General features: G+C 52.3%; 1 protein-coding gene across 2 annotated transcripts in view; it reads left to right on the top strand.

The window, feature by feature from the left end:
* The window catches only part of step (cytohesin steppke), a 330,278-nt gene that overhangs the window by 81,101 nt on the left and 229,177 nt on the right, over positions 1-20,000 (top strand). The window contains exon 1 of one of the 2 annotated variants that reach the window (XM_070139526.1): positions 5,652-7,173. The exons of the other annotated variant lie outside the window; for it this stretch is intronic. Within the exon in view, the coding sequence (XP_069995627.1) occupies positions 7,122-7,173 (52 nt within the window). The 5' untranslated portion in view covers positions 5,652-7,121. Of the gene's footprint in view, positions 1-5,651; positions 7,174-20,000 lie in introns of those variants that run through there. 2 annotated transcript variants of the gene reach the window in all.

Genomic DNA, 20,000 nt, shown 5'->3' with positions numbered 1-20,000 from the left:
TACTGGTATTGGTACTGGTACTGGTATTGGTATTGGTACTGGTACTGGTATTGGTATTGGTACTGACGACTACGACTGCTGACTACGACTACTGCTACACGTCTACTGACTACGACTACTACTACTACTACTACTACTGCTGCTGCTACTACTATTACTACTGCTGGTACTACTACTACTACTACTACTACTGCTGGTACTACTATTGCTACTGCTGCTCCTCCTCCTCCCTGCTCCTGCTACTACTACTACTACTACTACTACTACTACTACTACTACTACTCCACCACCGTCATCACCGCCACCACCCTTTCCCTTCCCCCTTGATCGCAGCAGCATCCGCTTTCTCCCTTCTCCCCCTCGGCCTCCAGCGGCTGAAGAACCGAGATCCAGCGCGAGGACGAAACGCATTCCTTTGATGGTTTAAAATGCGTGTCTTTTTTTTTTTTTTTGCGTTTATTGCCTCCGAGAGAGAGAGGGAGAGGGAGGGAGGGAGGGGGAGAGGGGGAGAGGAGGAGGGGGAGAGGAGGGGGAGGGGAGGGAGAGGGAGAGGAGAGGGAGGAGAAGGAGAGGAAAAGAGGAAAGAGGAAGAGAGGGAGAGAAGGAGGGAGAGAGAGAGGGAGAGAGACAGACAGACAGACAGAGAGAGCGAGCCGACGCGTGGCCGTATCGCCGACGATCGCCGCGCCGGAGGAACGCGCTCGTAAAAGGGGCGATTCTCGGGCGTCGATCACCGGGGTCGTTCGCTGTTCCGGCGAGCGGCGGGCGTGGAGCGGCGACACCGGGCGGGGAGAGGGGGCCGGTCCTCCCGCGCTCGGGTGTTGAGGGGTGATGCGGGTGTCGGCGGTGCTTGGTTGCTCGGTTTAGTGGTGTTTTTTTTTTTTTGGGGGGGTTGATGTTGCCTTTGATGCTGTCTGGCTAGAGTTGGCTGGATGTTCTCTTTCATCTTCACTGCTTTGCGTTGTCCTCTTCCTCTCTTTCTTTCTTTCTTTCTTTGCTTCTCTTTCTTTCTCTTTGTCTCTCTCTCTCTTTCTCTCTTTCTCTTTCTCTCTTTCTCTCCCTCTTTCTCTCTCTCTCTCTCTCTCTCTCTCTCTCTCTCTCTCTCTCTCTCTCTCTCTCTCTCTCTCTCTCTCTCTCTCTCTCTCTCTCTCTCTCTCTCTCTCTCTCTCTCTCCTCTCCCTCTCTCTCCCTCTCCCTCTCCCTCTCCTCTCTCCCTCTCCTCTCCCACTTCCTCTCCCTCTCCCTCTTCCTCTTCCTCTCCCTCTCCCTCTCCCTTCCTCTCCTCTTCTCCCTCCCCCTTCCCTCCCCTTTCCCTCTCTCTCATTCTCTCTTTCTTTCCTGCTTCTCTTTCCCATCTTGATATCTCCTCTATCCTCTTTTATCCTTTCCCATTTCTTTCCACCCGAACTCTTCTTCTCCCCCCCTCCCATATTTGTCAACACGTGTCCTCCTTTATACGTATATGTTTGTCTGTCTGTCCTTGTTTATGAAGACATTTACGACATTGCCATCGCGCTGGCCTTGTTTTTTTTTTTTTTTACTTTTTATTTATTTATTTTTGTTATTATTATTCTTAGGACTTGCCGGCGTGCTTGCTTGTGGCAGCGGGGTGGGCGGCACGCTGTCTCAGGTTGTTATTTATAGTGTTACTTGCTATCATGTTTGATTATCATGTTTAATGTTGATTGTGCCTGCGAGAGGGAGGAAGAGGGTGAAAGGAGAGGGAGAGGGAGAAAGGAGAGGAAGAGGGAGAGGGAGAAAGGAGAGGAAGAGGGAGAGAGGGAGAAAGGAGAGGAAGAGGGAGAAAGAGAGAAAGGGGAGGAAGAGGGAGAAGGATAAAGGAGAGGAAGAGGGAGAGAGGGAGAAAGGATAGGAAGAGGGAGAAAGGAGAGGAAGAGGAAGAGAGAGACAAAGGAGAGGAAGAGGGAGAAAGGAGAGGAAGAGGGAGAAAGGAGAGGAAGAGGGAGAGAGGGAGAGAGAAAAAAAATTATAATAGTTGTATTTTTTGTTGTCATATCTTGTTTGCAAAAGTTTTTGATGCTCCATATTTATATATATATCTCAGTCGGATTGCCCGAAGAAGGTTGGCTCTGAGGTTGGTGTTATTGCACGTGACTTGCAATCTGCAACTGGAGTGAAGTGGGCCAGCGTCCGGAGTGTGTGAATACGAAGGCCAAGGGAGAGGAGAGAGAAAGGGAGGAGAAGGAAAAGAGGGAGAGGAGAGAGAAAGATAGAAGGAGGGAAGGAGGGAGAGGGGGCGAGAAAGGGAGGAGAAGGAAAAGAGGGAGAGGAGAGAGAAAGGGAGAAGGAGCGAGAAAGGGAGAAGGAAAAGAGGGAGAGAGATTGAGCGAGAAGTGGAGAAGGAAAACAGTAAGAGAGAGCGAGAAAGAGAGAAGAAAGAAAATAGAGAGAGATAAGGGAGGAAGAAGATAAGAGAATAGAGAAAAAGAAAGAAAGAAAGACAGATAAAGGGAACGATGGGGGAGGGAGTGAATTCAGGAGGGAGGGGGGTGGGGGACAGGGCAAGGGTGTGGGGGGATGAATTGAAGGGGGAGAGTTTGCGGATGTGGAATAGTTTTCTTGAAATGAGAAAGTTCTCCATAAAGGAAATCTTTTTTCTCTCTCTTTTCAGATAATGATTTTTTTTTAGATTGTATTTACGCGTATTTTTTTTTTTTTTTTTTTTTTTTTTAATGTATAATAGACATGCTGGTTGGGAGTCTTGCTGTTTTTTTTAATTAAAAAGATGGAAACTCACTCTCTCTCTCTCTCTCAAAGATGTGCGTGTCTGTTCACGTGATCATAAGTAATCTAGATATCATTTGTATTATTCATTTTCTCTCTCTGTAGACGTACAGATGTAGACGGCAGGAGGAAGCTGGCTCTCTTCCCCTCCCCTCCCCCCCTCTCTCTATCCCTACCCTTCTCCTCCTCTCTCTCCTCTCCCTCTCTGCCTACCCCCTATCCCCTCTCCTTCCCTCACCTCTCCCTCTCCCTCTCCCTTCCCCTTTCCCTCTCCCTCCCACTCCCGTTCCCCTCTTCCTTCGTTTCTACTCCTCCTCTACCTCTCCCTCTTCCTCTCCCTTTCCCTCTCCCTCCACTCCCCCTTCCCCCTTCCTTCCTAATCCCGTCCCCTCTCCTCCCTCTTCCCCCTTCCTTCCCTCATACTCCCCCTTCCCCCTTCCTTCCCTCCATACTCCCTCTTCCCCCCTTCCTCCCCACTCTCTTCCCCTTCCCCTCTCCCTCCCATCCCCCTTCCCCCCCTTCATCCCCACCCCTCCCTCCCCTCCCCCTTCCCCCTCCTCACGCCTGCATTGTGCCCGCCGCCCCACTTTTATCCCATCTCATCTAAGGCGCGGGCCACATTACCTCGCAGATATGCATCCTCGCACAATGGGGCGCATTATCCTTGGATAAGTATCTTTCTTATCCCCATTACCTCTCTCTCTCTCTCCTCTCCCACCCCCTCTCTCTCCCTTATCCCATCCCCCTCTCTCCCCTCTCCCACCCCCTCTCCCTCCCTTATCCCATCCCCCTCTCCCTCTCCCCCCTCTCTCCCTTCTCCCACCCCTCTCCCTCCTCTTTCTCATGAAGTTATTACTTTGAGGGTACGTCCATAGCCTTCCTGGGTTCTCTTCCTTCTCCTCCTCCTTCTTTTCCTCTTCGTCATCCTCCTCCTCTTTCCCGGGTTTTTTCTCATCCTCTCCCTTTACCGTCTTGTCTCTTTTGTTCTTCTTTTCTTTATTTTCTTCTTCCTCCACCGCCTTCCCCTCCTCCTCCTCCTCCTCTTCCGTCTGCTTCGTCTTATTATTATTATCCTCCTCCTCCTCCTCTTCTTCTTCCTCCTCCTCCTTTTTCCTCCTCTTTCTCCTCTCCATTCGCTTCTTTCCCCGCATCTCCAATCATCATACTTTTGTTTTTTTCAAACGTGTATATTAATGTTATTCTGCTTTTGCCTCTATGAGTCCCCCCACATGTCATTTTCCCTTTAATTCCTTCTACATCACTTTTATTGTTATTGTTATCATCATTGTCATCGTTGGCGTCATCATCATCATCATCATCAATCATTATATATTTTTCCTTATAGTGATGATGATGATTGGTGGTATTATTATTATTATTATTATTATTATTACTATTATTATTATTATTATTATTATTATTATTATTATTATTATTATTATTATTATTATTCCTCCTTCCGCCTCCTCTTCCTCTTTTTCTTTTTCAACTTTTTTCTTCTCCTAATTCTTTTTTCTTTTCTTTGTTCTTTTTCTTCTCCTAACGTTCGTCTTCTTCCGCTTTTTCATCGTCACCCTTTTCATCTCCTATTTCTCCTCCTTCCACACCATTTTCTTTTTCTCTTTCTCCCCCTCCTTTTTGTTCTTTCTCGCGTCTCCTCCACCTCCTCCTCCTCCTCCACCTACCACCACCACCTCCTCCTCCTTCTCCTTCTTCTTCTTCTTCTTCTACTTCTTCTTCTTCTTCTTCCTCCTCCTCCTCCTCCTCCCACCTCCTCCTCCTCCTCCTCCTCCACTCGTCCTCATTCTCATCCTCCTACTCGTCCTCCTCCTCCTCCTACTCGTCCTCCTGCTCCTCCTCCTCCTCCTCTTCCCCTTCCCAAACCACCATCACCTCCCAGGTACTGTCCTAAGGGGTACGTGGTGGTGGTGGTGGGGGGGTAGAGGGGTTGGTCGGAGGGGGGAGGGGGGAGGGGGGGAGGGGTTGCTCTTGTTTCCCTGGACGCGTTCCACCTTTTTTTTTTTCTTTTCCTTCTGTTGAAACGGCCGGATTTTCTTGGCTCTCTTCTACGGGTTTTCCTCCTTAAATTTGTGCATTTTGAGTTCGCGCTTCTTTTTTATTATTGTTTTTTTTTTTTGTTTCTCAGGTTGCGATGCTGTTGTTGCGAGATTTTTTTTGTTTTGTTTTTGTTTTTTCTTGCGTTCCTCTCGTTTCGTAGATTTAATTCTTCGATGTGTGAGTGCGAGTGCGTGCGCGTGGGTATGAGGCGGGAAGTCGTGTTGGTGGGGGGGAGGGGGAGGGGCGGGGGACCAGGGTGTTTTGGGGAGGGGTAGGAGAAGGAAGGAGGAGGGAGGGAGGGAGGGAGGGGGTAGGGGGTGGGAGGGAAGGAGGCTTCTCACGAGGATGCCGGTTAGTGGTTTTCTTTCGTGGCGATTTTCGGATTTTGATTTTGTATTTTTTTTTTTTTTGGGGGGGGGGGTTGGGGAGAGGTGTTCTGTGATTTTGTTGGATTTTCCTTCCTTGTTTTTTTTCGTGGATTTTTAGGATGTGTCGTTTGCGCGTTCCTTTCGGTTTTCGGTTCGTATATCGTATTTGTGCCGAAGTTTTCGGGGGTTCCTGTTGGCGCGGAGTTGCTGGCCTTCGCTAGACTCCCGAGGGAGACGGGGATGTTCGCCAGGCTCGGCCAAGGAAACGCGAATGCCATTGCAAAAAAAAATCCGCTTTGCCGTCCCGTATCGCAACGCCCCGCCGAGGGACTGCGTCGGGAACGTCCGTGGTCTTACTTCGGCCGAGGACGAGGGACGAAAGCCATGTGACCTCCGCGGCGGTTATGGGCTAACCGGCAACTCGCGCTCGCACCGGGGGCTGGGATCACCCGGTCGGCGAGGCAATCTCACCTTAGTGTCTACGTGACGTTCGGACGAGGAGGGCGGGGGCACGCGCGAGGATTTCAGATGCGCCACCCTGACGTACTGCAACCCCGATTCATAACAACCCCTTTGGATTATTGACTCTTCATCGGGTGCAGTCCATCGCCAGGAGGTCCACGAGGCCAAGCGTCATAGCAGTGCGAGTGAAGTGAACCTCGAGAGTGTGAGAGAAGTGATATTTAAATGTCTGCCTGGATCTCCCGCTGTACACAATACCTGTGTGTGTAGCGTGGAGCGACTTTTCGAGAGAGGGGGAGAGAGAGAGAAGCCGAAACGGAAGTCGTAAAGCGCTGATTATAAAAATTTCTCTTTCTTGAAAATCGAAGCGGAGGGCATCCCGCTCCTCACGTGCGTCGCGAGGAAAACAGTGCGTGCGGCGTTGGCGAGGGTTTCATGTGCAAGGCAAGTGCGATGTCCCAGGCTGCAAAATATTGATTGCACGGGATATATCGGGAGAAGCTTTATCGAGGCTGCCCCTGAATAATTGTCAAGGAATGCCAAGCGGGCGATCGGAGTGACCTGACATTTGCCGTGCATAGCATCGGGGCGATCCCGGCAGTGTCCAGGTGGAGGGAAGGCATCGGAGGCGCGAGGCGTTGTGTCGTGGCGGAGTTCTCGTTTGCTCTCCACGTGATTTTTCCCGAGGAGTGATTGTGAAAAGTGTGGTGGGAAAGGAGAGTTGCATTCAGCGTGGTTTGCAGTGATTGTGAATTCTGCCGTGCGTGCGTGCGTTCGTGTGTTTGTGTCCGCGCCGCGTTGGCCAGCGGAAATACACGCACGACCAAAACAACGCAGTGTCCTCCGTGGCCTAGAATCGCCCATAGGCCTAAGAAAAAAAAAAAGGTACTCGAAACGCGTGCGTGCCCGCTATGCGTGCGCCGCCCTAGGAGGCCCGACTGAGAAGCGAATTACCATATATTCGGCGCTTTGTACTACGGATTAGTGCGTGTCTCGATCCCGCTCCCACTTTCTCGCTTCGACGTCGAGAGTAGAAGGGAGAAAAGAGGGAGAGGAGAGGGAGAGCCACCGCCCAACACTGGCACGGGGATCCTGCTGGGAGAAGGCACTCGCATAAAAGCAATTGCGTGGCGTGAAAATAATCTTGTTTGCCATCTGCGCTGCGTGGTGATGTGCGCGGTCGCCAGGATCTGCGATCTCTGTGAAAGCGGATAGTTCGACGAGTGCGTGCGCGCGCGTGTGTATACTTCAGTCGCTGGAATATTTCCCCGGGAGGATGCATCGCCCTTGGCTCAAGCGTCGGCTTCCGAGGCCGGCCCCCTCAGAGTGACAGCCCGGGAGCCAAGGCAGGACCTACGGGTGCCTGCTGCTGCTGTTGCTGCCGCCACCGCCGCTGCATCCGACGCCGCCGCCAGTGCCACTTCGTCCTCCTGCAAGAGAGCGCCCGTGGGGGTCCTTGCGGGGGAGCAGGACCTCCCCCCACGCAACATGCCGAGCCTCGACGCCGCCACCGGAGGGATGGAGAACACCGTGAATAAATGTAAGTTCGGGCAGAACCCATATGTATGGAGGAGGAAAATGAGGATGAGGATGGGAATGGGAATGGGAATGAGAATGAGAATAGAATGAGAATGAGAATGAGAGAGAAAAAGAGAAAGAGAAAGAGAAAGAGTGAGTGAGTGAGTGAGTGTGTGTGTGTGTGCGTTTGTGTGTGTGTGTGAGTGAGTTAGTTTTCTTGTGTTGGTGTGCTTTTGTGTCATGAAATATGCAGTGCCGTGAGGGGCGTCAACATCACAGCGAAGAGCATCGTGATGGGCGCCGGGAGGGACCGGAGGGACGTCGACGTGCGCCCGTGCTGCCAACCTCCGCATGTGCTCTCTGCGGCTACGTTGTGCGGAAGGGCGCTTTCGGCGCGTGACGCTGGGTGCAGCGAGGCGCCGCGGGTATGACTTACGCGGCGGTGCGAGAGAGAGAGAGAGCATGGCGATCTGTGAAGTGACACGACGGTGACGGGAACAGCATATGGTCTGTGATCAGGAAGTGCAGTGAAGTGTAGTGCGGCGGGCTCGTATCTGGCCCGTCAGTGCAACGGAAGACAGGAAATGGCCCTACGCGGAAGTAATGCCAAAGTTGTGATTTCTGGAGACTTGACTTTCGATGGGATGATCGGAAATGTATGGGCAAGACCATGGATTTTTTTTTTTTTTTTTTTTTGTGTGTGTGTGTGTGTGTCTGTTTGTCTGTCTGTCTCTGTTCATGTCTGAATGCATATATTCCTGTCTCTTCATTGATCTTTGTGTATCCGTCAGTCAGTCTTTCTATCTGTCTCCATCTCTGTCTGTGCTGTCTGTGCTCTATGCCTGTGCACACGATGCCTCTGAATCTTATTATTTCTAGATATTTTAATCCTCATATTGCTGCTGGAGTGGCTGAGGGCCATGCTAATCGTTTTATCTCCCACGGCCGAGTTGTGAATGCAAGGGAAAGGGCGAGGACAAAAACTGTAATTCTAGAGCGTTTGTCTTAAAGTTAGACGAGTGGTTTAGGAGGAAGAGCGAGGAACGAGCAAAGGAATTAAGAAGGATGAGGGGGGGAAGGAGAAGAATGAGGAGAAAGAAGAAAGAGAAGAGGAAGAAGAAAGAGGAAAAGAAGAAGAGAAAGAAGTAGAAGGAGAAGGAGAGGAAGAAGAGAAGCAAGAAAGAAAGAAAGAAAGAAAGAAAGAAAGAAAGAAAGAAAGAAAGAAAGAAAGAAAGAAAGAAAAAGAAGAAGAAAGAAACACCTTATTTAAACTAAAAATCTCCTTAACGGGATAAGGGAATAAGTTAAAAGGACGATACAACCCGTTGATATCAGCTGATGGAAGATAAGGTCGAGGCAGCAGGTAGGGATGGGCAGGACGTAAGCAGGCAACCAATCAGGGATGCGTATCAATATTTGCTTGGCGCTCGACCGGGCTGCCCGCTGGTGCATTCTGGGCGTTTTGTTTTTGTTTATTTTTGCGCGCTCTGCTTTGCTTGTTTCTTTCTTTCTCTTTCTCTTTTGCTCCCTTTCTCTTTCTCTTTTGCTCTCTGTCTCTGTTTCTCTCTCTGTCTCTGTTTCTCTCTCTCTGTCTCTGTTTCTCTCTCTTCTCTCTCTCTCTCTCTCTCTCTCTCTCTCTCTCTCTCTCTCTCTCTCTCTCTCTCTCTCTCTCTCTCTCTCTCTCTCTCTGGCCGCGCGTGGGGCCGGACTTACCTGTGGAACCTACCTGTCTACGGTAGCCCGACGCATGACTGTTACCTGGCGACGACCGACCGACCGACAGACCAACCGCTCGCGTGACGGCGTGCGTGACCTGTGGGACCGAGCCAGGGCCACGACGCTGCTGTTGCGTCACACCTTTCGCGATTCGGGGCGCGTTCTCGTTGCGTCACGGGTCCCTTGCGATTCGGGGCCGTTCGTCTTTAGTTGCGTTGCGGTTGTTTGTTTGTTTGTTTTTGTGTGATGAATCCTGACAATTTTTATTTGTTTATTTGTGGATGAATGCTGGCATTTTTTTGTGGAAATTTGTTTATTTGTTTGTTTGTTTGTTTGTTTGTTTTTGGGTGATGAATCCTGGCAGTTTTTATTTGTTTATTTATTTGTTGATGAATCCTGGCATTTTTTTTTTGAAATTTGTTTATTTGTTTGTTTGTTTGTTTCAATGGCTTGTTGATCGGGCTCGTTTTTAATCTCGGGTCGCGCTTGTTTGTTTACATTTTCGGCATCGTTAGAGATTATTCGTTTGTGTTTTTTTTTTCTTTGTTCGTCTGCTTCGCTTTTATGCTTTTTTTGCTCTCTCCAACTCGCCGTGTTTCCCTAAAGCGTATTCCACCTTCTTCGTCGGTACAGTCTTTTAGGGTTTAAGTGTGCCGGGAAGCGTGTGTTTTGAGGCTGCCTCGTGCCGACTAGTGCCAGGTGCCACTCCCCCCCCCCCACCCCACTCCTTAATTGCTCGTGTAAGGGGGAGGGGGTGTTGTTTGATTGGTTATTGTTCTTGGAGGGCGAAAGAGGGGGAGGGGGGGAGGGCGAAAGAGAGAAGAGGGAGGAGGAAGGGGAGAGGAGGGAGGGGGAGTATTGTTGAGTGGGTGGGAGGGAGGTGGGAGGGGGGGTTAGTAGAGAAATTGCTGTGGTGATTGTTTCCGTAGGTAAAGATCTTTTGTTTTGGTGATTTATCCCTCCAAACCACCGCCCTGTGCTCCCTCCTTCCCCCCCCCCATTCCCCCTCCCTTTATTCGCTTCTTCCTTCGCGATGGGGAATTTGGGGAGAGGGGTGGGGGGGGGGGACGCCGCTTTCCTTCCGAATTCTCGCGTGTTTCTTCCTGTTATTGTGGTTCTTTTCGTATTTTTCTGTTTATCTTTTTCAGTTCTATTTTTTTGTTCTCCTTTTTGGTTTGCATTTTTAAGATTTGTTTTCTTATTTATTCTCTTTACTTTTTCTCTCCTTGTTCAGTTATTTTTTTTTTCTTATTCCTGCTTTCGTTTTTGTTTTCTGTTTCTCTTCTCGTTCATGCATTCATCTTTTTTGTTTCATTCGTTCGTCCATTTCTTTTATTTTTATCATTTTCTGATTCCGTTTCATTGAATTGTTCATTTGTCTATTTCCCATTTCTTTCATTTGTCCATTTCTTCCCTGTTTTATTCATTTTTCCTCCTTTCGCTACTGTTCGGGATGGCCCTGTGGTGGAAGTTGGATTTGATGGACAGCCAAAAGCGAGTGGGCGTGTGGGCGTGTGGGCGGGGAGGATTTGGGGGTGAGACAGGCAGTGATTGTGTGGGTGCTGGCAACACGAGTCCTGGGTGGGTGGGTGGGTGGCGGGGCTGGATGCTCGGGCGGGTGGGCGTTTGGGGGCGAGAGTGGGCGGGGCTGTCACGCTGTTGCACCCACACGTCCTCCTTCCCTCCGTCCCTCCGTCACGCCCCTCCCTCCCCATCCCTTACTTCCCTCACCTACACCCACCTCCTTCCTCCCTTCCCTCGCCCACTCGTCCCTTCCTCCCCCTTTCCCTCCCACTCATTCCTTCCCCCCCGACCTTTCCCTCCCTCCCTCCCTAACCCAGCCCAACCACACCGGCTCCCTCCCTCTTCCCTCCCACCCTGCCCAGAACCTTGTTCCTCCCTCCCCTTCTCCCCCTCCCTCCCCTCCTTCCCGTCCCCTCCCTTCCCCTCCCCTCCCTCCCCTCTTCCTTCCCTCTTCCCCTCCCCTCCCTCCCTCTCTTCCCTCTCTCCCCTCTTCTTCCCTCCCTCCCTCCCTTCTTCCCCTCCCCTCCCTTCCCGTCCCCTCTTCCCCTCCCCTCCCCTCCCCTCCCCTCCGATTCAACGAGCCCTTGCCAACAGACACATGCACTCGCAGACTCGCCTTTTTTACCACCTTTTTTTCTGCTTTGTGTCTACCGTGCCAAAGGGGGCCGCCCATGGCTCCTCTCGGGGGTTGCGGGCGGTTGAGTGAGGGGTTGAGAAGGGGTGCGGGCGTGCGTGTAGTCCGTGGCTTTTGCTGGTGATGACTGGGAGTGAGGGAGAGGAAAGAGGGGAGGAAGGAGGAAGAGGGGGAATGGAGAGAGGGGGAGAGAGGGAAAAGGTGGAGGGAGGATGGAAATGGAGAGGGAGAGGGAAGGAGGGAGGGGAAGGGAGAGAGGGAGAGGGAGGAGGAAGGTGGAGGGGAAATGGAGAGGGAGAGGGAAGGAGGGAGAGAGGAAGGGGGGGGGGGAGAAGGAGAGGAGGAAAGAGGAGGGACATGGAGGGAAATGGAGAGAAGAGAGGGAGGAGAGGGAGGAGAGGGTGAGAGTGGGTGTGAGGGAGAGATGTGGCTGTTTGTTTTAGAGAGAGACTCAAACAGACAGACACAAACAGACAGACAGAAAAAGCGAGCGAGGGAGAGCCTGTGTATGTATGTGTGTGTGCGTGCATGTGTGCGTGCGTGCGTTTGTGGTTTGTTTGCAGTGGCTCAAGTTTCTTGCAACAAAGATGATGTAAAACAAATACATTGCTTTGAGAATGTCCGTGACGTCAAAGAGAACTTGATATGATATGAGTTTATGCAAATGCACGCGCGCCCTCTACTCTGCTACTCTGAGCTGTCTGTTTGTCTGTTCGTCTGCTCTCGCTCTCGCTCTCTCGCTCTCGCTCTCTCGCTCTCGCTCTCTCGCTCTCGCTCTCTCGCTCTCTCGCTCTCTCTCTCTCTCTCTCTCTCTCTCTCTCTCTCTCTCTCTCTCTCTCTCTCTCTCTCTCTCTCTCTCTCTCTCTCTCTCTTCGCTCTCGCTTTCTCTCTCTTCGCTCTCTCTCGCTCGCTCTCGCTCGCTCTCTCTCTCGCTCTCTCTCTCTCGCTCGCTTTCGCTTTCGCGCTCTCTCTTTTTCTCTCTCTCTCGCTCGCTCGCTTTCTCTTTCTCTCTCGCTAGCTTTCTCTCTCTCTCTCTCTCTCTCTCGCTCTCGCTCTCTCGCTCTCTCTCTCTCGCTCTCTCTCGCTCTCGCTTTCGCTCTCTCTCTCGCTCTCTCTCGCTCTCTCTCTCTCTCTCTCTCTCTCTCTCGCTCTCTCGCTCGCTCTCGCTCTCTCTCTCTCTCGCTCTCTCTCGCTCTCGCTCTCTCTCTCTCTCGCTCGCTCTCGCTCTCGCTCTCTCTCGCTCTCTCTCGCTCGCTCTCTCGCTCTCGCTCTCGCTCTCGCTCTCTCTCTCTCGCTCTCTCTCTCTCTCTCTCTCTCTCTCTCTCTCTCTCTCTCTCTCTTATTACTCTCTCTCTATATTATATATATATATATATATATATATATGTTTGAATGTGTGTGTGTGTGTGTGTGTGTGTGTGTGTGTGTGTGTGTGTGTGTGTGTGTGTGTGTGTGTGTGTGTGTGTGTGTGTGTGTGTGAGTGAGAGACAGAGACAGAGAGAGAGAGAGAGAGAGAGAGAGACAGAGACAGAGACAGAGACAGAGAGTTAGAGAGAGAGAGCTTGCACGTGTGTCCCTTTCCCTCTTCCTGTCTTTCTCTTTGTATGGTGTGCAGCGTTTCTGCTTTGATCTTGGCCCGCGTTCGGTGACCTGTTAAATGTTCCTGGTTGCGCGGGATTTTGAAGGTCGAACCGTTTTGTGTGTGTGTCTTGTTAAGTTCGTTATTCCTTGATGCATTGGTCGATTTGCGTCAACGTGGTTTTGGGTGTGTATGCGTTTGTGCGTGCGTGCGTTTGTGCGTGCGTGCGTGCGTGTGTTGCAGACCCGGATGGATAGATCAAAAGAAACGGGTTGATATATTTTTTTTTACACATATTGGATATATGCGGATGTTCGTGATGCTATGTGTGTGATGGTTTTGTTCTTCCTTTCTCCTTATCTCTTCTCTCTCTCCCACACATCCTCTATACCTCCCCCCCTTTACCCCTCTCCCCTCCCCTCCACCCCTTTTCCTTTACCCCCTCCCTCCTCCTCTCCCTCCCCTCCACCCCTTTTCCTTTACCCCCTCCCCTCCTCCCCTCTCCTCCTCTCCCTCCCCTCCATCCCTTTTCCTTTACCCCCTCCCCTCCACCCCTTTTCCTTTACCCCCTTCCCTTCCCCTCTCCCTCCCCTCCACCCCCCAGTAGCTCCCGGCCAGTACTAATTGACAGTTTTATAGACCATCGGATCGTCATCACAGGCTGCCACTTCCTATATCCTCCCCCTTTACAGCCTGTCGTGAGGGGTGTGGGGAAGGGGGGTGGGGGTAGGGGAAGGGAAGGGAGGTAGGTGGGGAAGGGGGAGGTAGGGTGGAGGTGGAGGTAGGGTGGAGGTAGGTGGGAAGGGGAGGTAGGTGAAGGTAGGGGAGGAGGGTGGAAGGTGGAGGTAGGTGGAGGGGAAGGGGAGGTGGAGGAGGGTGGAAGGGGAGATGGGGGAAGGGAGGTGGAGGTAGGTGTGGGGGAAGGGAGGGAAGGGGAGGAGGAGGGGAATGGAGGTGGAGGTAGGGTGGAGGTGGAAGGGTATTGGGGGCAAAGGGGAGGTAGGGGGAGGTGGAGGTATGTGGGGGGGGGGAGAGTCATGAGAAGCGAGGGGCGATTGTGAGAGCCCATTGAAGGGATGGATCTCTCCCTCGCTTTATCTCCCTATACCCTCGTCTCAAAGGGCAGCGGAGGAGGAGGAGGAGGAGGAGGAGGAGGAGGAGGAGGAGGAGGAGGAGGAGGAGGAGGAGGAGGAGGAGGAGGAGGAGGAATAGGAGGAGGAGAAGAAGGAGAGGGACAGAGGAAGAGGAAGGAGGAAGGAAGAAAGAAGGAGAAGGAGGAAAGAAAGAGAAAGAGGAGAAGGAGGAAGGAAAGAGAAGGCGAAGGAAGAGGAAAAAGGAAAAGGGTGATGATGATGATAGGGAGGAGGAGGAGGAGGAGAAGAATGAAAATCAGAACCGAGCGTCAGGTAACGAAATGAGCAACGAAAGCGAGATGCTTGATAATGAAGGGAACCGAAGGCACGGTTGGCGGAGCGAACGAACCGCTGGGCTAACGGGAAATTAGTCTCGTGACGAGCAGATGCTTCTCTCTCTCTCTCTCTGTTTCTTTTTCTCTGCTTCTGTTTCTCTTTCTTTTTCTCTGTCGATGTTCTCTCTCTTTTTCTTTCTCTGTCTCTTTCTTTTACTTTCTCTCTTTTTACTTTCTCTATCTCTGTCTCTCACTCTTTCTCTTTCTCTCTTTCTTTTTCTTTTTCTTTCTTTTCTTTTTCTTTCTTCTCTTCTTTGTCCTCTTCTGTCTCTGTCTCTGTCTCTGTCTTTCTCTCTCTCTCTCTCTCTCTCCCTCTCCCTCCCCCCCCCCTTTGGAATAGGACGTTGACAGGGGATAGAGGTAAAGGGAGGATGCTAGGGATAAGGGGAAGGGAGGGGAGGGGAAAAGGGAGAAGAAGAGGGGAGGAAGGGAAGGAGATGGGGGGAGGGGAGGGGAAGGGATTAAAGGGAGAGAGGGAGGGGGGGGGTGGATAAAGGGAGTGGAGGAGGGGAGGAAGGGAGGGGAAGGGGTAAAGAGAGAGGGGGAGATGGGGAGAATGCTAGGGAAAAGGGGAAGGGAGGAGGGGAATGGGTAAAGGGAGAGGGAAGAAGGGGAGGATGCTAGGAAAAAGAGGAAAGGAGGGGGTAGGAGGGGAGGAAGAGGGGAACCTGCTTCCGCCCTGCTCGCCGTGTGGAACCTGCTGATGCACGTCCTGCCGCTCCCGCCCGTCACGCCCTCGACGTCTCCCGAAAACATCCCGCTCTCAGGACCCCCGATTGGGCGTGTTTTTTATAGGGGGGGGGGGGCAGGAGGGAGTGGGGGACAGGAGGTTATTTTTGGGGCTGAGCTTAATTACGGACTTCATTAGCACCGGGACGGGGTGGGGGGAGGTAGAATGGGTGTGTGGATGGGGGGAGGGGGTGAGGGAGAGACGGGGAGGAAATTGAGGGGGGAAAGGGGAAAGGAAGGTGAGGAAGATGAGGAAGGAGGAAGGAAGGGGGAAGAAGGTGAGGTAGAAAGAGAAGGGGAAGAAAGAAAGAAATTAAAGAAGGAGGAGGAAGGGTTAAGGAGGAGGAGGGAAGGGAGAAGAGGAATGGGGAAGTAGGGGAAAGAGGAAGAAAAGGCAAGTGTGAAGGGTAGAAGAGGAAAAGAGGAGGGAAGGAGGAAAAGAGGAAGAAGAAGAAGTAGGGGAAGAAGAAGGTAAAGGGCAAGTGTGAAGGGAAGAAGAGGAAGAAGAAAGGGAGGGCAAAGGAAAGAAGAAGAAGAAGAAGAAGAAGGGGAAGTGGAACTAACGGGAGAGAGAGAGGCGGGTCGAACGAAAGGGGGATGAAGGAATCAGGGCGAAAGGACAATGCCATGAAAACGGATTATGCAGCCGGAGGGAAAGCTGTCGGCGCGCTTCGGGTGAGTGGAGAGGGAGAGGGAGAGGGAGATGGAGAGGGAGAGAGAGCGTGAGAGTTAGGGAGAGTGAGAGAGGGAGAGGGTGAAGGAGAGAGGGAGAGAGTGATAGTTAGGGAGAGAGGGAGAGAGTGAAGGACAGGGAGAGAGTGAGGGAGGAGGAGAGCGAAAGAGTGAGGGAGGAGGAGAGCGTGAGAGTGAGGGAGCAAGAGAGAGCGAGAGCGAAAGCGAAAGAGAGAGAGAGAGAGAGAGCATGATAAAAAAAGAAAGGTGTCGAGGAAATTGAGATAGTAAGATCAGGGAATGGCGCGCCGGCGGAGGTCACCCTGGGCCCCCTCGAGTCCCGCGCCCTCACAACGGCCGCATTGTCATCTGGGCGGCGTCCCTGCGATGGCCTTTGATGTCAGCCCCGTGACACACTGACAGGGGAGGGGGGGGCGGAAGGGGGTGGAGGGGTGCAGTGACAGGGAGGGGCATGGGCGGGCGAGCGGGGGGTGGGAGGGTACGGAGACGGTAGTATGGGCGGGTGATGGGGGGTGGGGGTGTAGAGACGGTAGTATGGGCGGGTGATGGGGGGGAGGGGGTATAGTGACAGTGGAATGGGTGGGCGAAGGGTGGAGGGGTACGGTGACAGTGGCATGGGCGGCCGAGGGGAGAGAGATAGAGAGGGAGAGCCGGTTTAGGCGGGTTGTTTGTTCATAGGGGTTATTTCCTGTCTGTTTGTCTGTTTCATCTCTTCATTTTTTTTTCTTCCTCCTCTCTGTTTCTCTCTCTCTCTCTCTCTCTCTCTCTCTCTCTCTCTCTCTCTATCTCTCTCTCTCTCTCTCTCTCTTTCTCTCTCTCTCTCTCTCTCTCTCTCTCTCTCTCTTTCTTTCACTTTCACTGTTATTCCCTCATTCTCTCTCTCTCTATCTTCTTCCCTTCCTTCCCTTCCGTCCTTCCTTCCTTCCTTCCGTCCTCCCTTCCTTCCTCCAACCCTCTTTCCCATCTTTCCTCTTTCAACCTCCCTCTCCAGTCGTCCTTCCTTTCTATCTTTTAGCCGATGACCGAAGAAAGCAAGATAATGTAAGACGCGTGGGCGTGGTTTTAGCATGTCGTGGGCGTGTCCAGGGCGTGGTGTGGGGGTCAGGAGGTGTGAGTCATGGTGTGGGACGCAACGTGGATCAATGTGCCCTCCCCCCCCCTCTCCTTATTGTCTCGTGGTCCTTCCGCTTGCGTGCGCCCTTCCCTCCCCTTCCCAGCCCTTCCTTTCCTTCCCCTCTCCTTTCCTTCCCTTCTTTTCCTTGCCCTTGCCCTGTTCTTTCCTTCCGTTTCATTCCCTTTCCCTCTCCTTTCCTTCTTTTCCTTAACCTCTCTTTCCATTTCATTCCCTCTCCTTTCCCTTCCTTCCCTTTCCCTTATCTTCCATTCTCTTTCCCTTCCCCTCCCTTTCCTTCCCTTTCCCTTTTTTCCTTGCTTTTCCTCCTTCCTTTTCCTTCCCACCTTTCCCCTTCCCTTCCATTCCCTTTTCCTTCCATTCCATCCCCCCCTCTCCTTCCCTCTCCTCTCCCCTCCTCTCCTTCCTTCCCCCTTTCTCTTCCCCTTTCTCTTCCTCTCCCTTCCTTTTTTTTCTTTTCCTTCCCCTCTACTGCCCATTCTCCATTTCCTTCCTCCCTCTCTCTGTATCCATATATTTGCAGATAAAAAATAGTAAAAAACAAAACAAAACAATCGTAACCATGATGACGAATGAGGATGAATTGATAAGGGAAATACGAAGAGAAACAGGGAGAAGTCATTAAAAAAAAAGGAACAGTGACTAAAATAAACAGAACCTGCAACCAGAAAAGAAAAACATAGTTCATGGACTTCGTTGAGCGATTGAATGGAATTGCTGTGCGTGCGTGCGTGCGTGTGTTGTTGTTGTTGTTGTTGTTGTTGTTGTCTGATCTCCGCGTGCCGATGGAACGAGAGGGGTGAATTGGGGGGGTGGGGGTGGGGGGGTTCGTTGGGGGTGGGGTGTGGGGAAGTCCGTTGGGGGAGGAGGGAGGGGGAGGGGGGGGAGGAGAGACCCCGATTTGATGTCCTTGCTCTTTGCTCTCCCCTTCCTGGTCTGTCCCTCTGCTTTTCTGTTCCTCTTCTTCCTTGGGGTCTTATTCTTTGCTTCTCCTTGCCTTTTTCCCCCCCCCCCTCTCTAATTCTCTTTTTCCCCTTCTCTTCTAATTCCCCTTCCCTTTCTCCTCTTCTCCTTTTCTTTCCCCCTCCCCTTCTCCTCTTCTCCTTCCCTTCCCCCCCCCTTCTAATTTCCTTTCCCCCCTTCCCTTCTCCCCTTCTCTTCTCCTTCCCTTCCCCCTCCCCTTCTTCTTCCTTTCCTTCCCCCCCTCCTCTCCTTCCCTTCCTTCGTCCCCTTCTCCTTCCCTCTTCCCCCCTCCCCTTCTTCCCTTACCCTTTCCCTTTCACCCTCCCCAATCTCTCCCCTTCCTCTCCTTCCCCCTCTCCTCCTCATCTGCAACGTTTATCAAAGGACAACGCTTTGATAAACTCGCGCTTCTCTCCAACTCTCCCTTCCCCACCCCACCCCACCCACCCCTCTCCCCACCCACCCCACGCCACCCCACCCCCACCCCACCCCACCCCACCCCACCCCTTAGAGCCCCGGTGGCAAACTAGCAAATTAGTAGCTTTTTCATAGAGACGGGAATGCGCCGCTGGAATTGTTGGCATGGAAACGGTCGTGACGGTAATGGTAATGGTTGTTATGATGGATATTGTTGTTGCTATTGTTAGTATTGTTATTGTTCTTGTTCTTGTTATTATTATTGTTATTATTATTGTTATTAATATTGTTGTTGTTATTATTATTATTTTTTTTTTATTGTGACCGGATGAGTAGAAGGAAAAGGTTACGGAGAGTGGGAGAAGAGGAGAAAGATGAAGTAGAGGTGAATGGGGGTGGAAGAGAAGGCGGAAGAGAACGAATGAAAAGAAAAAGAAAAAGAGAAAAAGAAAGACAAAGAAAATAGAAAGAAAGAAAGAAAGGGGAAGGAGAAGGAGGAGAAGGAGAAGAAGGAGAAGGAGGAGGAGAAGGAGAAGGAGAAGAAGGAGGAGGAAGAGGGAAGGGGGCAGGGGAGGGGGCGGCGGCGGCGGTGCCCCGTGCTGACTCAGGGCAGGGCGGTGCGGGCCAGATCAATATGGATACATTGATTGTTGCTTCCTCGCCGCCACAGGCCACGGCGGCGAGTGTTGCACCGCCGTTATTAGGCTCCGTGTCTTTTCCGCTTCTGCTGAGACCCACTTCTCTCCCGGGAAGTGGCGCGGGGGGAGGGGGCAGTGTGGGAGAAGGGGGGAGAGGACGTCCTCGTCTTTGCTCTCGGGTCTTCGGTCTCCGGTCTTCGGTCTCCGGTCTCTGGCTTCTACTTCCGCGTGGTGGGTCTGGAAGGGACGGGGTCGCGGCGGCACGATTTTCGTCCATTATTAGGGATGTCGTCGTTGCCTCTTTGCTGTTGTTGCTGCTTTTAGTCCTTGTTGTTGCTCTTGTTTATCGCCATTTTTAGTCGTTGTTGGACTGGAGAATTTGGGGCACCAAGGCCTGCGATCCACCCGGCCGACGGCGCGCGAGGAACCTGTTGATCGGGTGACGCATCTCGCGGCGGTGTTACTCGGCCGCGTCACACGATCCGCCTCCGCCCCCTTTCGCTGTCACTCACGGGGTGGCGGAAGGCCCGTGCGGCCGTGGCTCTCGCTTGGCACTACGGGATGACCCAGGCTGGGGAGCGGCTGGGGGGGGGGGGGGCGGCTTGGCTTGGATCCGGCTCGAGGGGGGGCGACACTGACGAGGCGACCGCGCCCCCTGCTCTCCTCTCCCCTCCCTGGTTCCCTTGCTCCGTGTCTTTCCTCTCCGCCCTTCGCCTTTCTTCTTCTTCCTTCACAGCATCCCGCCTCCCTCCTCAGTCCTTATTCTTTATTCTTTCTCCTTCCTCTTTCCTGCATACCTTTTCTTTCTCTCCTCTCTGCTCCCTCCCTCCCTCCCTTCTTTCCTCCCTCTTTCCCCTCCCTTCCCCCTCCCTTCCCCCTCCCTCCCCCCCCTTTCCCCCCGTTTTCTATATTTCCCGTCTCTTCCACGCCCCGCTACCTCCTTCCTCCCCCTAACTTTCTTCTCATCATTATTCTTTCCCTCCGTTTCGTGTCGAGTGAGTGGCTGCATATTTCGTAGCATCGCTTTTCAGGAGACCGATCGAGAGGGATTTATTAGTCGTATTCTTTTTTCCTTGTCGAATTGTACCCAAGAGAGGAGGAGGAGGAGAAGGAGAGGGAGAGGGAGAGGGAGGGAAGGGAAGCAGGGAGGAAGGAGAAGGGAGAAGGAGAGGAAGGGAGGGAGAGGAGGAGGTTGAGAAGAGGAAGGAGAAGAGAGAAGGAGAAGAGGGAAGAGGAAGAGGAAGAGGGAAGAAGGGAGAGAGGGAGAAGGGAGAAGCAGGAGAGGAAGAGGAAGAGAGAGGAGAGGAAGGAGAGAGAGGAGAGAGAGGAGGAAGAGGAAGGAAAGAGGGAAAGAGG

The sequence above is a fragment of the Penaeus vannamei genome, chromosome 25 (genome assembly GCF_042767895.1).
Source record: "Penaeus vannamei isolate JL-2024 chromosome 25, ASM4276789v1, whole genome shotgun sequence".
Taxonomy (NCBI): Eukaryota; Metazoa; Arthropoda; class Malacostraca; order Decapoda; family Penaeidae; genus Penaeus; species Penaeus vannamei.
The sequence above is the reverse complement of the archived record's forward strand: the minus strand, read 5'-3'. Positions and strand labels throughout refer to the sequence as shown.